This window comes from Merops nubicus, unplaced genomic scaffold, assembly GCF_000691845.1.
Source record: "Merops nubicus isolate BGI_N331 unplaced genomic scaffold, ASM69184v1 scaffold9495, whole genome shotgun sequence".
NCBI classification, from domain to species: Eukaryota; Metazoa; Chordata; class Aves; order Coraciiformes; family Meropidae; genus Merops; species Merops nubicus.
In genome coordinates this window covers 113028-128790 of record NW_008607614.1, presented here as the reverse complement: position 1 = coordinate 128790, position 15763 = coordinate 113028, and the positions used below count along the sequence as shown (strand labels likewise).

Here is a 15763-nt window from a genome sequence, read left to right as displayed (position 1 = left end):
TAGCAACTGAAAAACAAAGGTGGAGGGGGGGGGGGGGGGGTACACGGATAAAAGCAAATCTCAGGAAAGTGTTTTCCAGCCATCATGCATGGTAACGGTAGAAGTGCTGGTTTGCCAGAGGCAAAGGTAAGGCAGGTTTAAATTACAAAACACGTCAAATCAGTCTGATGAGCACTGCACTGCTAGTAATTTTGAAGTCAATAGTTATTAATGGCCTGCTTGGAGATTGCTAGGCTAGAGACAGCTAGGTGTATAAAGATATAATAACTTGATTTAGTGACTGTATGGGAGGCTTCTTGGATGAAGAGAAAGAAAGGTTTATGGGGAGAAAAAGTAGTTAATATCTTTGACAGTCTCTTAGAATAGCAGTGAGCAATAATCACCTTTTGAAATTTTTTTGAAGCTCTGGTGTAAAGAGCTATATATAACCCGTGTTACTATGTTGTTGCCCTTAGGACATTGCAGGTTGACTCTATCCCAGATGCTTTGAAAATTAGACAGCAGAGACTAGATCACGCCTCACAGGCATGTAGTCAGTAATCATCTGTCTCACAGTTACTATTTCACACAAGTATTACTTGCCATAAACGAATATCACATGCAATGAAAAAGAAGGGAGAATTTTCCCTGTTGTATATGATTGGAATTTCTAAGAGATACCGTTGCTTCTGTTGCTATCATTTTAGAAGAGATGTTTGTGACTGGACAAACATTGAAGCACACTATGCAAAGACTGGATGTGTTACCGTACTGTGTGCTCTTACAGGAGCTTCTCGCAGTCAGCAGTTAGGGGCTTTCTTAGGGGGTGAAGAACAATGACAAACTGATTCTCTGAAAATTGGCCCATTGGATGGGCTCCTGATAATCAGTGAGACAATGGAAACTGCTTTTGTTTTATGGTGAAATAAGTGGATCCAAGTCAGCAATATGCTTGTGCACATGAACATGTTGTTAATAATAATGATAACAATAATAGCAACAGTAATAAACAACTTCTAAGAAACCTAAAAAATGTCTCCCAAAACCATCTTAAAAATGCAGGCTTCAATGCACGTGTTGGCAAAGAAAGATGTTTTTTCAACCGAGTTGTTTTTAACTAGTTTAGTGATTTGATTTTTAATTAAGTCAGTGCAATTGTGCAGTTCTTCTTACATTCCAGGGCAATGCAGAAATTTTAGCATGTGACAAACTTTACCTGGAGACCGTATTTGGATTTGTTCAAGTCTTGGACAGCTTCTTTATGAATAAAAAAAAGATTTTTGAAACAGAGCTCCCTGAGTGTGTAACATTGACAACAGAGAAAATGCATTGAACTAAGGAGGAAGTTGTTAGTTTTTTAGATGCAGTTTTTCTGATTCTTTTTTTAAGAAAGTCTTTAAAAATAATTGAGATGTAACAGGCCAAAGTGGAATCACTGGTGGTACCGTTCATACTGGAATGGAACAAAAGTTCAACATGAACTCAGAGTTGCATAGAAGTGATAAAGTCATTGTTTAAAATCCTCTTCTTTATCTTCAGGTTTTGTTACTCCTGTTGTCTGGAGATGATTATCTATGGCTTGGATTCTCATTGCTGAATGTATATATTCTGAGGGAGAATTCTTTTATTTTTGCTTTTAGAAGTGCCACATTAATAACTTTGGAGAAAATTTAAAGAACCAGAATCATACTTGGTTGCTAAGTACTGTGACACGATCAGTAGCCTAAAAAAATCCTGACATTTAAAACTTGATATAGGGAAAAGGTAGTTTGCAGACAGTTTCCCAGAATCCCCTCTGTTCTTCTTTTGATATTTTCAGGCAAGAATAGGGCACATATATTTTCTGAAGATCAGAAGTGTGTGTATTCTTTCAGTACTATAAAGACCTCTATGAAGAACAGGCTTTTCACTTTCCAGTGAGACTTTCCAAGTCAGATGCTTGCAGTGTGCCAAGTAGAAAATTCACTCCAGTATTTTAAGAGCTGCACAGAAATGACTATGAATTGTCCCAAACACTTTTTTTCTACTGTTCTGTAGTCACCTTTTTTTAGCCTAGTTTGGAGTTTGACTTTCTTCCTTCAGATTGCATATTCTAGATCCTTTTGCAAGAACAGGTTTTCTGAAGCAGAAATAAATGTAAGTGAAGATTAAAGAGGTACATCATTTGAGTGATTCTCAGTAATCATTTACCATTGTTTGTGCTCTTTTATCCTCTGTCTATGGTAGTGCTCAGCAATAAATCTAGAGCTTTAGTACACAGAAATACAATGAACAAAGCAAACCCCATGTACCTCACCTGAACGCTCAGGATGCCACAGCTCTTTGTTATATCCCCTGTGGAGCTGTATGTTGTCAAGGTTGGGCTAGAGACAGAAGAGTGCTCTGTAGAAACTTCTGTCGTTTTTGTCTCTGCAGACCCTGATGCAGAGAGTTCTTTAGCTTCTCTGCAATGCCCTTATCCTCTTTCTGTGCTCCTTTATATTTTGATCCATAGTGGACGCAGCAGACTTCCTGGTCCTCAGGTATTTCAAGTAAGACTTCCTGTGAATTTTGATTCCTCAGGCTCTCTTTCTGGCCAGCTTTATGGTGCTCTTGCCAAAGTTTGGAAACATGACTTAGGTGACTGAGTTAAGAAGAAAGCTAGTTTCCATAGCTTTTTTGATGTTGCAAGAAAAGCTCTTCCAAGTAGGTAGTAGTTCAGAGCAGGACCTAACTGTAACATTCTGAAATGCTTTTTTTGGAAGAGCTTCCTCTTGGCACTGCCTATTTAATGGTACATCTACCCTAGAATTTTGTTTGAGAACATGAGTGTCCTTTGGAGGAATATCTCACTTTTGTTCTCTCATACTGCACTTCGATTTGCATCGTGTTCTAAGAGGTGATGAACCAGACACCTTTTGTAGAAAACTAAACTTGAAAATGCACTCTAGAAGAGCAATGTGTGTGCTTTACCTTGTAGGAGGACACACAGGATAAATCAGAAGAGAAATGAGCAAGGTTTTAATCTGGTAACTGATCACTTCATTCTGACAGAGCAAAGAGGAACTTGAGGAAGTCTATAAATCACAGTTCTACTCTAAAAAAAAATAAAAATAAAAATTCAATAAACTAAACTGCAAGTTTAAAACACGCCAAAATCCAAACAAGTCACACAAGAGTGTAACTGCTTGGTTACATTTTATTTTTGTTGAATATTGTCCTGTGTAAACCTATAGTAACTTAGAGTAAAGCTTGTTTCCAAATACTGGAAAAAATTCTTTTTTTCCCAACCAGTTCCTATGTACCAAAAATATATCTTTAAGAAAAAATTATTGGCATAAATCCAAATATGCAAAGTGTAGTAAAGACACAGGCTGAAAATAGAAATTTGAACTGTTTTGGATAGATCTCATGGTCTGGAATTTGGAACTTGTATTCTGGAAAATGAGGCTTCTGAGAAAAGTGTCAGTAGTTTGGGAAATAGTTTGTTCTGGATGAGGATGAGAAGTAAAACCATGGTATTTTCCACAGGAAAAAAAAAAGTTTCCAAAGCTCTGTTGCAGGAGAATTGCAATAACAATACTTTAATATGTCAGCTGCCCACTTGGAAGGCTGACAAAGGTTGAGCCTGCTTGGATACCCTTTTATGTCCTACACAGCCTGCCTCTAGGGTGGTAACACAGTCTCTTGCCTCCACAGTTTCTACAGAAAGCTGCAGAGGTGAAATCAATAACGACTTTCCAAGAAGGTAGAGAGGCAGCGGCTGTGTTAGTTTTCCTAACAGCAAACTGAAAACAATTTTATTAGAAATCTTGCAACAAAGGCATTCTTCAGTGGAAAATAATTCTGATTGGAAATTCACAATGGATCTAGTTTGTTATTTCTATTTCAGATGTTTCTATGTTGAGTGCCATACTTGGGACAAAAAAAAAAAAATTTCTCTGTTGTGTTTTGGATACTGCACACACTTAGAAATTAATTAGGCTTTCAGATTGACTGATTTCCATATATTAAAGTTTTTCAATCAATCTCAGCTTTGAGGAACAGCAGCACTGCCTAGCAGAAATTTACTTCCTCACTGGGTTATTACACAGCTCCCATTGTGGAGGTGTGTATGTTACTGTTACACATTTTTCAGGTCATGATTTGAATGAATATTGGTAATGATATGTGGATGTAAATATGTTTTGGTAAATATAAAGTTGAATTAGGACCAAGGGGATGGGTGATCTTAAAATCGCTTTTCACAGGAGAAAAAAAAAAAAAACCAAAACAGTTGATGGGTTGTTTTGGGTTTTTTTCCCCAGATGAAAACTGGTAGAGAGATGTAAAAAGGTAAAAAAGGAATTTAAATATTAGAAAGGGGAACACAAAAAAAAAATAGGAGCAGTAATCTTCCTAGGCCAGCCTGGACACGTCTTATTTTTCTTCTAAGTTTTCTACTGTCAAAACCAAAAAACCCTAGAAAAAATAGAAAGCAGTAGTAAACCCCAGTAAGTCTTTCTCATTTTGCAGATAGACTTAAATCAGAGAAAACCTTTCTCATTTTTCAGGTTACCTTAAATTAGAGATTTATATGAATTCATGGCAATACAGTTATGGAACTCCAATGTGCCATTTAGAGTCATGATTTTCAGGGATGTTATAATAATAATTTTTAGATCAGTCAGCTAGCTACTAATTGCATTGTGTAAAGAGATGCACTTTCCCATGTGAAGATGTAGGCATGTTCTGAAGTAGCTAATGTGTGGAGCTGTGGTCTATGCTTGATTGTCACGCTTTTAAAGGGAAGATCATGTGGAAAGGCTATCAAATGTAGCTGACTACAGTAGCATAAGTCTCATTCTTCACAGTGTAAACTCCAGTTTGTCTAAACTCAAAAGAAGATGTTTTCTTTTATTGACTAGGACGTGTAGGCTGCCTGCACTCTATGCCTTTGGAAGTTGTGTTTCGGACTGGCTCTAGCTTGGTCCCATGGACTAAACAGCCATTATTACTTGGAGCACTTTTAAGTTTGTGCCGCTGGGGCAGCCTTATACCAAGGGAATCTCATGGGTGTAATGCAAGACTGTTCTCTTGCAAAATAAAATACAGTAAATTGCAAACCAAAATGCAGTAAACGTGGAGAATCAGGAGATTTACTTCAAAGCTACGCTCCTGATCTGAATGAAAACGCAAATGTAGTTTCATGATTTTGTACTGTGCTCCTTTCAACTCAGTATGAAATGTTGAAAGTAGACAGTATTTTTCCTGTAAAAGGCACTTTCTTTAGTGTATTAAGGAAATACTCATTTCCTCTCAGTGCTACGACATTTGTTTTTGGCTTTGTTTACCAGGACACTATCTGTAGGTGAAAGTAATTATTGTAAGCATTACATCTGGAAAGAAGACAAGCCCAGAAATGTATTGAAAAGTAGCAAAGGGCTCTTTGTTGTAGGGCTGCCACTTCATTTTCAGAAACATTGTCATCACACTCTTCTGTAACGATACCTCTCTGAAATACTTGGCATGCTTGGCTTCCAAATATCTGGAGAAACAGAAAAATGGGTGTTTAAAGTAGGAAAAACAACTTCATGCAAAAAAACTCACCTTTCTGTTTTTACAGCAGGACAAAGTGAACAGAATATAGACCAGTGTTGCTTTCTGTAATAAAGCAATATTCTTTTGTTGTTGGGGGAGGGTGCAACAAACAAAATAGACTTTTCCTCAGCTGTGTGGGTTGCCACAGGAGCCTTCAGACCCAGGGCTCATGGGAGTGGCCAGGGCTGCTATTAAAATAAGTGAGCCTAAGGTCTTGTAATAGGACAATTAGTCTGTTTTTGCAGAATAGCTATGTATTGAATAATAGCTTTAATGAGGATGATAATTTTCTTCCTTTCAGATGTAGTAGGGAGCTAAGCAACAATCATAAAACCATGTCATGAACTAAAAGCATACCCTAGTTTAACAAATTTACCACTAAATAATTTTAATGATTGTTTTGAAGTGGGTGGTAAAAAAAAAATTACAAAGCAGCACAAGAAGTGATTTCAAACAAACTAAAAGAAGAAAATTTACCTTTTCAATCTGTATACAGCTTGTGCATTCATCTAAGCCACGTGAAATGAAGTAATCTGTTTCCTGTGGAAATAAAGTCACACTTTACTTGGGTTACTGCTAAACTTACTGTATTCTTACATAACTACCATGTTACAGCATAAAAGTAGACTTCTTTAGCACTGGGTGCCACGTAAGTTCCATGGTCCAGCATAACAGGAGCTGAAAATGGCCTGAGGCAGAACCAAGGCCACATACACTTAAGGCTTTATATGAAAGTTTATAAGAACTAGCAAACCCTGACACAAAAGAGAAGCCCGTGTGAAGTGTGTCAGGTAGGCTGCTTTGGCCATGGTGGTTTAGGACTATTTCCAATTCTTGTTGCTGCCTGTAAATGGCCAGCTTCTCTGTTAACCCAGAAAAAATCAGAATTACACGGAGGTGTTGTTCCCTGAAGTTTCAAGCCCAGCTGCTGTGTAATGGATGCAAATGTTGCTTCCACAAACCCCATAGCTGTAAAAAACAGTTCTGATATATTATATTGTGTGGATAAAACATCACCACTAAGAGAGCCAGGGATTTTAATCTGGTGCACATCCATTCAAGCTGAGGCAAGATAAGGGAAAGGCAAGTCCTCCTTCACTAACATTTTGATTTACCTGGAACTAAATTAGACTCAGAAGTAGCCTTATAAATTATATTAAAAGTGAACTTTTAAATGCTTCGTGTTTAATTTCATGGCGTCTGGTGCATATGGGTCCAGAGGACAGATTTCAGTTTAATTCACATCACTGACAAAAAGTCCCATGAAACAAATCCTAAATGTCAGTATCTCGGCTGAAACAAAATTCCTGGTGAAACTGATAGGAACTTTCACTAGATTAGTACTTGTCCTTTATAATTTAGCTAAATAACTTCACAGGAAGATGTATCTGATAATTTTTTTTAATTGATCAGCCATTTTATTCAAATAGGCATATTTTATTAGATCTCATGTATATCATTACCAGTTAATGATGGAAGTCCTTACTAGCATAATTTTAAAACAGCGTAATGAAAACCCAAACAAAAACCACCATGCTGTTGGCTCTGATGTGCTAGTTTAGCCTGATAAACAAATCTGTTATCCTACTTGCAGGATTCCTGATGAAATACATAAATAGGAATGCTTCATTTATTTATGACCAAATTATAAAGTAATTGTCTTCTATGTATTGAGATTTATGTGCGCATTTACCATACTTCTCATTTTTAAAAGATGGGAAGGTGTTCTTGTCTTCAGTAATGACAGTTCTATGGTATTTCTCACCAGTTGATTTTTGGAGAGGTGTATGAGGGAAGTCAGTATCTTCAGTTTCCTTTTATAGACGGTAAGAGACCATCTCGAGGTGTTGCTATGTGGAGTTGAAGAGAGTTATCAAGTCTAGATCTCCTAAGTACCATTTTGAAGTTCTATGCAAGTGACCACAGTGAGGCACGTGAAACAAGTTTGTCTTGTCATTGGTGGTGTCTGTGCTTCTGTTCTCTGTGAAAGTTTTTTCTGTTGCTGCACAGAAGGTAGAAGTTATTTTCTATGCAAGGATTTCTGTTTTCCTTTTTAAAAAGTGAGGGGGATGGGTGTTTTTTGGTTGATTGGTGGTGGTTTTTTTTAATTTTGGGTTAATAGAAATACAGACATTTGAAAGTGCGACAAACCCGACTGTTAATTTTGGTTTCAGAATCAACCATACATTTAAATTATTGTAATTCTTTCATGGATTTACATAGACCTTGGCAGGGTAAATGATAAGATTCTGGATGTGCATGCAGACGTTGGCTGAGGGTGACAAGACTGAATATAGATGAAAGGTACACTGGGAAATAAACCACGTGCACAGTTGTTAACATCCTTCTGAGATCATCTGCTATGTTCAAAGAGGTATAACTGGTCCTTGGATTGTGATGAGAAAGCTAAACTGGTTCTTTCCTTGCTTTGTCCTGCAGATGGAAAAATGAACAAAATTAAATGGATTTTGACATGGCCATTGATATTCATGCTCTTTTGCACCATTCCAAACTGCAGCAAACCACGCTGGGAGAGTTTTTTTATGGTGACATTTGTCTTATCCACTCTGTGGATTGCCTTGTTCTCTTACTTCATGGTGTGGATGGTAAGTGCATGTGGCAGGGCTTCCCATACTGAGTGAAATATGCATCTTAAAATAGTTAATAGATCTTCTGTGTATTTGTTTAAGAAAGGCATGTCACTGTAGTGCAGTTCCTTCAGCTTGTACTCTAATTACTAGATTTCGAGCTTTCTCCTGGTCTTTCTGCACAAATAATTGGGCCATTACTGTATAGGACCCAATACAGTACAGGAATGTGCCAACTTGATTTTCAAGACAATGTGGACAACCACATGCTACTAGCAACAGAGTTGAAATGAAAATGTTTAACTCCCACATCAGAGATACCTTTAAAAATTTGGTTGCAGTTTCTGACACTGCAACATACATAAAAGGCACATGGCAAAATCTGAAAGCTCAGAAGTGGTGTGAAACACCTTGAGTAGGTTGGGATAGTGCAAGAAAATCCATCTTGGGAGTATTGCGATGGCTGATAACGTTTCCATTTTCCCCAGATCTGTGAGAAACAGTGTATCAAGTGTAGATTTCTATATTGCTGGCAGTTCAGTAGCATACTTCCTTGAAGATTTGAATAAGTTCCTATTTTTTCTTTCTTACCTTCCTCCAATTTATCAGATTTACATTGTCAGTCAGAAGAGACATGTTTTCCTTTTGCTCAAACAGTTTATGTGATAGGAAAATAAGCCATACTTTTGAAGTCTAGAAGGTTACCTTTTTCTACGCTAAAAGATGGAAAACTGAAAAAGTTGTATATACCTATAACTGGTAGACTGGTAGCATGTGCTGCTGAACAATTCATATGCCTGTATTCCCTTTTAAAGGAAAATACAGTGAAGAAACCTTCAGCTGGTTTCCTATTGGAATATATATAGTAATATATATTATATATATTCTTCTAGTCCTGCACATGAAATAATTTTTATTAATGAGCTTCTTACCTGCAAAATCTTTTTTGGGTGGAGAACATCTCTACCTTCCTCAAATGTGTCAGGCATTTGCAAACTGCTTTATATTTGTTTCATCTCATGGAAGATTGTGTTTCCTATATACTTTTTGCAATTTCCTGTATAAGTTTAGCATTGTAAAGTAATGCTCTTTTCTCTTAACGTAGACTGTGTTGAAGAAATTCATATGCCAGCCACTTGTTCTACGTGGCATGATGGTGCCAAAGCCTCACATTCATTTCATGCTCTATGTCCTTTGCAAGGCCATGCTCTGTACCTTAGTTCCGTTTCTAGATACCCCCTTTCACAAAGCGAGACGTGCTCATGAAGGCCACAACACAGCTTATTTTAAGAGGCAGCCAGACTTAATACCCTGCTACCACTGGCAGCAGGAGAATCATGCCCACTCCTATTTCTGAGTCACAGCTTGCCCCTGAGGATAAGGTTTGTGAGGTGTTCCTAAAATACACCTTTTCTTTGGTGGAGGGTCCAGTTTTCCTCATGTAAGAGACTGGTGAACTATTTCAAGAAAACAGCACAGAGCCTGAAAGACATTCACCCTTAGCAGTCTCAGCAGGGAAGCAGCTGCCTGTCCCTGATTCAGTCTTCTCACTCTCACAAGGGTATTTCCTTTTCAGCTGCTTGTTCAGCATTTTTTCTTGACGCTTTCTCAGCCTACTTGGATGTTCCAGCTAAACTCAGTTCCATGTCCTTTCCAAGAGATCTGTTACAAACTCCAGCCATTCCCCTCCCATGCTTTTAAAGCTGCATCTGGACTCTCAGGGGACGATATAACCAGCCTTGCTCGCTTTGGCATTATATCAGAAGTCATGCAAGAAATTAGTTCCTTCTTCATGTGTTGGGATAAAATAAGTTATTTATATCTCTGCCCCTATATCATAATATAAATTGGTTACAGTTCTTTTGAGAATAGAACAATTGAGAATCCTATTGTTTTGGGGAAATAAATTAACCCTCCCCCCCAGCTTGGAAAATGCCTGTGCTTCTCCTTAAAAGAGCAGTCCATCCTGTTAGAAGTACAGAAAATGGAACTCTTTGTTTGCCCATAAAATGTTGAATAGTATGACTCAAACTACTTTTCCTTTTCACAAGGTTGGGTTTATGCTTGTTATTCCACAATTATTTTATTTGCAGAAATGGATAAGTATCCTGAGCCTAACTCTATTAGGGTCCACACCAGAAATCAAAGTTAAGAGTATGCCACAACTGTATTGGAATAAGACTTTGCAAATATGTTAGGTTAATCTATTTTCCTGTTCCCTGTTCAGGTGACTGTGATTGGATACACCCTTGGGATACCAGATGTGATCATGGGCATTACTTTCCTAGCTGCTGGAACAAGTGTCCCAGACTGCATGGCCAGCTTAATAGTAGCAAGACAAGGTACTGTGTCTGCTGGAGCATAACTGCAATCTTACATACATGCTCTGATTTGCTTTCCCCATATACACATATTCTCAATGCAATTTTATTATTTTTATTTTCACTGTTTCAGGGCATCATTAGAAGCCAAAACACTTCACCTAATTATTGTGAACCAAAAAAATACTTCCTGTTCTGTTATCTTTTGTTTATTGGGACTGGCAACACCCTAGCATTTTAGAAGGTTATTCAACACTCAGATATCTCATGAGCGGTGTGTATCAGTCAGGGTAAAAAGATAAAAGTACTAGACAAAACTAGAACATCAGCTATTGAAAACTACATTGAAGAATATATGCTGACCAGCACTTATCGAAATAAAAATTACACTGACTTCTAGAAGACTTCTTGAACCCAGGGAAGTGAAGTGGTTTAAGAGGATCTGGCAGAAGTGATGTTTCTCCGGGCATATTTCTCAACCAAATGCAGACTTCTCTCCCATTGGGACATATGAAAAGCTGCACTGGAAAGGATTTTAGATAAATGTCAGCTATGTCCTCATCAGCTTTCCAATTGAAATTGTCAAAGGCTTTCTCATGTATTTTTAAGTTTTTATTTAAGTTCTTTACATTTCCTTTTTTACTCGAGAAATATCTGTAGCCACATCCCTTGCTGTTTCTGATAAACGTCAAACCTGACAAGTGGTCTCCTGTACTGCAGTAGAATAAGTAAAGGTCCTGGTGGTATTCTTCCCTACTATTCAAATTCCCATAGTCTTTTTTTTTCCCCAGATAATGAGATCTTCAGGACACATCATTGGGCAAACAGCAAGGGTTCTGAAGTGATAAATTAAGTACTCAAAAGCCCCACTTTTGTTGTTTGACACTGGAGTGGTGGCTATTAAACGTTGTTTGATTGAAAAGAATTATATATTTAAAATACTTCATTTTCCAGGTTGTATTTGTTGACTGCAGGAAAATGTTCACAAAAAGCAGTACAAAAAATTATTTTGGAATTTTATGGATCCGCCTTCCTACTAAATTAGTTTTTCATATGTAGTATTAAAGTGAACAGACTTTTGTAAAAACAGAAGAAAAAGAGGTTACATTTTTAAATGAACAGGCTGCTGCTTTAGATTAATTCTTCTTTACTATTAGGCAAAACTGCTGTAGGAATTGCTTCCTCTGAGAGTGAAGGTAAGCACTAGCTTGGCAAAAAGCAGCCCCATTCTCTCACAGACAGTACAGGGACTTTGCACTGCTTGGATTCAAGAGAGATGTTTACTGGCAGATTGCAGACAAATAGCTAAAAAGTGGAGAGATGGACATTTATGCTCTGCATCCATATTATGGTAATCTTTCTTTTAGCAGCATCCTGCAAGAAGATACTATCCTTCTGGTATAGTAGTGTCTGTCTCCACTCTGTGTACTCTCAAAGTGTTTGTGGGACATATCCCATTAGGTCAGAGTTCCTCTTTCTTTCCACTGTTCCCTTTTTGAAAGTGTTTTGAAAGTGAATCAATAGTTAAGCCAGTGCCTAAAGGAAATAAGGAGGGACAGAGAAGAGTTCTGGCTTCCTTGCATCCATTGACACTGATGCAGAATGAGACGCCAGCCAGTGATGAGCATCAGGAGCAGATTTTGAGTAATGCCTAAGGACTTCACTACCATTCACTCTTTTTCCTTTACTGTAGCATTTTATTGTTCCTGAAGTGAAATCATTGTTGACGAAGCCCCACAGATGTGCTAAATATCCTTGACTACCATCTGGTTGGGTTCTTTTCAGGACCACTTTTCATCATTCATATGAGATAAAGGCCATGTGTCCACATACTAAATCCAGTACATAATATACAGACAGGTTCCCTATGGCTGCAGATTACCTATGACAAGATTTATTTTTTTTCTTTTTAATTGTCAATGAACTCAAATGCTGAATGGATACTACATCACCATGTGAAAAGTCTTTCCAAGACAGAGGGAAGATGTAGTTGGAGTGAGCAATTCTTGCACATTTTTTTCAGAAGTTGTACAAAAATTATGGAAATTGTCTCCCTACCTCAGATACTCTGGCCAGTCCAGCGACACTTGGATGAACACAGATCATTCCCCTTTAGTTTCCTTTAATACACAGAGTAATGGTCCTGTACTTTATTTTTACTCAAGAGTTGTTTTTTTCCCTTTACAGGCCTCGGTGACATGGCAGTGTCCAACACAATAGGGAGCAACGTCTTTGACATTCTCGTGGGCCTTGGTGTTCCATGGGGTTTGCAGACCATGGCCATTGATTATGGATCAACTGTATGTATACTTGGCAAATCTTTAATTTGTTCTGTTTGTCTTTTTTAAAAAAGTCCTAAAAGTAAAGGATGCACATAAATTATTTTAAAACAAACAAACAAAACAACCCCGCTGAGCATGTTATTGGTTGCTAAGTAAGGTATTACTTGTTTGCCAAGGAACCAGGAGTTAAGGAAGCAACCAGTTTGTTAACTGGAGTGCATTGTACTGGACAGCATAAAAATAACACCCTGGATATCTGTTCATGGTCCTGTCATTGTCTCACTACACAGCTTTGAGCACACCTGTCTGACTTCCTGTACCTTAGTATTTTCATCTGTAAGATGAGAATAAGTGTATCTTTCTCTTCTGAGGATTTTTTAACATAAAATCCATTATAAGTGCATATTTTTCTTCTTATTGTATCGTACTTATACATTGATTTTGATTCTTTAGTTTTCCTATTCTTCATTACCATAAATCTGTTATAGATTTACATGATTTAAAATGTGTAAGTCACTATTCAAAGCAGAAGGTGGACAATAAATCAGTAAATTGATTTCTGATCTGAAAAGCACCGTTATTGTATGCTGAGCATTTTAAAGGTCTCTAATTCCCACAGGTTAAGATAAACAGCAAAGGACTGGTCTACTCAGTTGCACTTTTGCTAGGATCAGTGGCACTTACTGTAAGTATTTTAATGTCTCCAAGTATTCCAGTTGTAAAATACTTATTAAGTATTTACCTGCTATAGAAGGACAAAATGGAAATACTTATTATCCCCGAAGCATTGATTCTTGTGAAGTATCCTTCTAGCAATACCATGAGCTAAGGAGCTACCATTGTTCTCATTGAGGACTGAAATCTGACATTTGGTGCAAGAGATGCTGGATATGTGTAGGTCCCACTGATTTAAGTGGCAGCATTGAAACTGTGGGATCCAGTAATACTTCTGTGCCCCAGTCTCCAGCTGCATAACCCAGGCCTGTCTCTACTTTATGTTGAGACAAGACCCAGATATGCTTCATCACCATTCACCCTAGCTCTGATTTCCAAAAACAGTCTAGACTAATCAAGTACTGTAGCCAAAACCCTTATTGAAAACTAGTCTGTGAGGACTGTGAACCTCAGGACTTGGAATAGGTATGCTGAATGTCACTCAGCGTAAGAAACTTACCTTGTAACACATGACTTGTTAAGGTGAAACAATAATTCTGTTTCAAGAGTCAATTTTACTGGTACTTAAGGTCTGATCCTGCTGACTCCCAGGGAACCCGCTGTGGGAAGAGTCAAATCCCAAAGGTATTAAATATCCCCTTGTACTAATATCTTTCACTGGTTGCCTGTGGATGCTCTGTAGAGGAGGGGATTATCACTGGAGATTTCACACTGTTGCATGACTAGGTCTTACAAAACTCCACATCATCTGCACAACTGAAGTGATAGCATCACCAGGGCTGTTCACCCTGCCACTAACTTCCTAATGTGTCTTATAGATAAACTATGGGAGCCTCTTTACTATTCTTATCTCGGGTTCTGCCATACTGCACAGTGCCTGTGAAATAACAAAGGGGTTCTGTAGACGTTTGTATCTGATGATGTTGCATGCATATTGGTAATCAGCACTTTGGAAAAAAAATGGGAGGATTATGCAAATGTGTTGCTATGCTAGCTGCTCATGCTTTTCTGAAAAGACTACTTTCATAGCTGAAGCCATATCAGCCATGTTTGAAACATCTATTATCATCTTGTTTGTTCTGCTGGATACTCGGATTCACACAGATCCTCCCAGCAAAACTTGGTGGAAAGTTTTGGGCAAAACAAATAATTCAGAAGCACTCAACACCGTTGAAAAGAAGTGCCTTTCTGAGAAGTTTGTGATAGCTTTGCTATCTGTAACTTGTAACTGCCTTTAGTTCTGGAGCTGAAAAAAACATAAAACACCTTTTCTGAAACTGCTGAAAGAATGAACATTAGGTGCTGGTGTACTATTGGGACGTAAAGGATCTGTAGGGCACCATTGGAGGGAGGGGCATTCATGTAGTCCAGTGCATTCCTTTCATTTATACTGAATTAATGAATGAGTGCTCACTGACTAGAATGCGTCCCGTGTACTGAAAGTGCACCACAGACCAAAACTGAGCACCTAGGGGCCTGTTTCTCAGTCACATGAAGAAGTTGCGAAGGGCTCTTGAAGTGGGTTCACTTAATTTCTTGTAAAAGGATCTTAGGACAACTGAGAGTCAGGCCAGAATTTGAGTTCTTAGTTTGGACTTTTACATTCCTTTTCTTGATCAAAAAAAATCATGTGTTGCCCTTTTGACCTATAAGATACTGCAAATATATTTTTATCTTCTTTCAGGAACTCTAATGAATTAGACTTTCTTCTTTAGCTTATAATGATTGTTTCCAAAAGTCTTCTTGGGAGTGTAATTAACCAAAACTTTGTTTGCTTGCAGGTGTTTGGAATCCAAGTAAATAAGTGGAAACTTAACAGGAAGTTAGGCATCTACGTGTTGTTTCTTTATGCTGTTTTCCTGTGTTTCTCTATATTGATAGAGTATAATGTCTTCACCTTTGTCAACTTCCCTATGTGCCGAGAAGAACATTAAACCAAAACACAGAAAGAGACTGAGATTCTTCTGGTTACATGTGCTGTAAATGACACGAGGCACTTCACTTTTCTACCTTCTTTTCATCAGTAATTTGAGTGTCGTTCCTGCCTCGTCAGCTAACAAGCACTTTTACCTGTGTGGAAGGATGATGTACCTTTCTTTTAACATGCTAGCTGGAGGCAACCAAAGCATTTTCCTCCTCTTCGGATATTGCTGCTGAGTCATAAAGCTGTGTGGATCTTACGCAGAACTCTAAAATGACCCATTTCTGGGACATTCTATTGCAGTTTTCATTCTCCTGTTGCAGACAATTAACCATCACCACCAAGGTTAGCAAGAAGTTGGGAGAAAAATCTTTATAGTTCTTTTGGTTTTGACATTTACTTTCCATGGAAGAATAAGAGGCAAGTTCAGAACTTTTT

At 37.9% G+C, this 15763-nt stretch overlaps 1 protein-coding gene across 1 annotated transcript in view; it reads left to right on the top strand.

Annotated features, from left to right (window-relative positions):
* SLC24A4 (solute carrier family 24 (sodium/potassium/calcium exchanger), member 4) overlaps positions 1–15559 on the top strand; it is a gene marked incomplete at its 5' end in the record, with an annotated part of 77499 nt that extends 61940 nt beyond the window's left edge. The window contains 5 exon segments of the mRNA XM_008939996.1: positions 7978–8144; positions 10354–10468; positions 12635–12747; positions 13349–13414; positions 15186–15559. Of these exon segments, the coding sequence (XP_008938244.1) occupies positions 7978–8144; positions 10354–10468; positions 12635–12747; positions 13349–13414; positions 15186–15338 (614 nt within the window).
* Between the last annotated feature and the right edge of the window lie 204 nt (positions 15560–15763).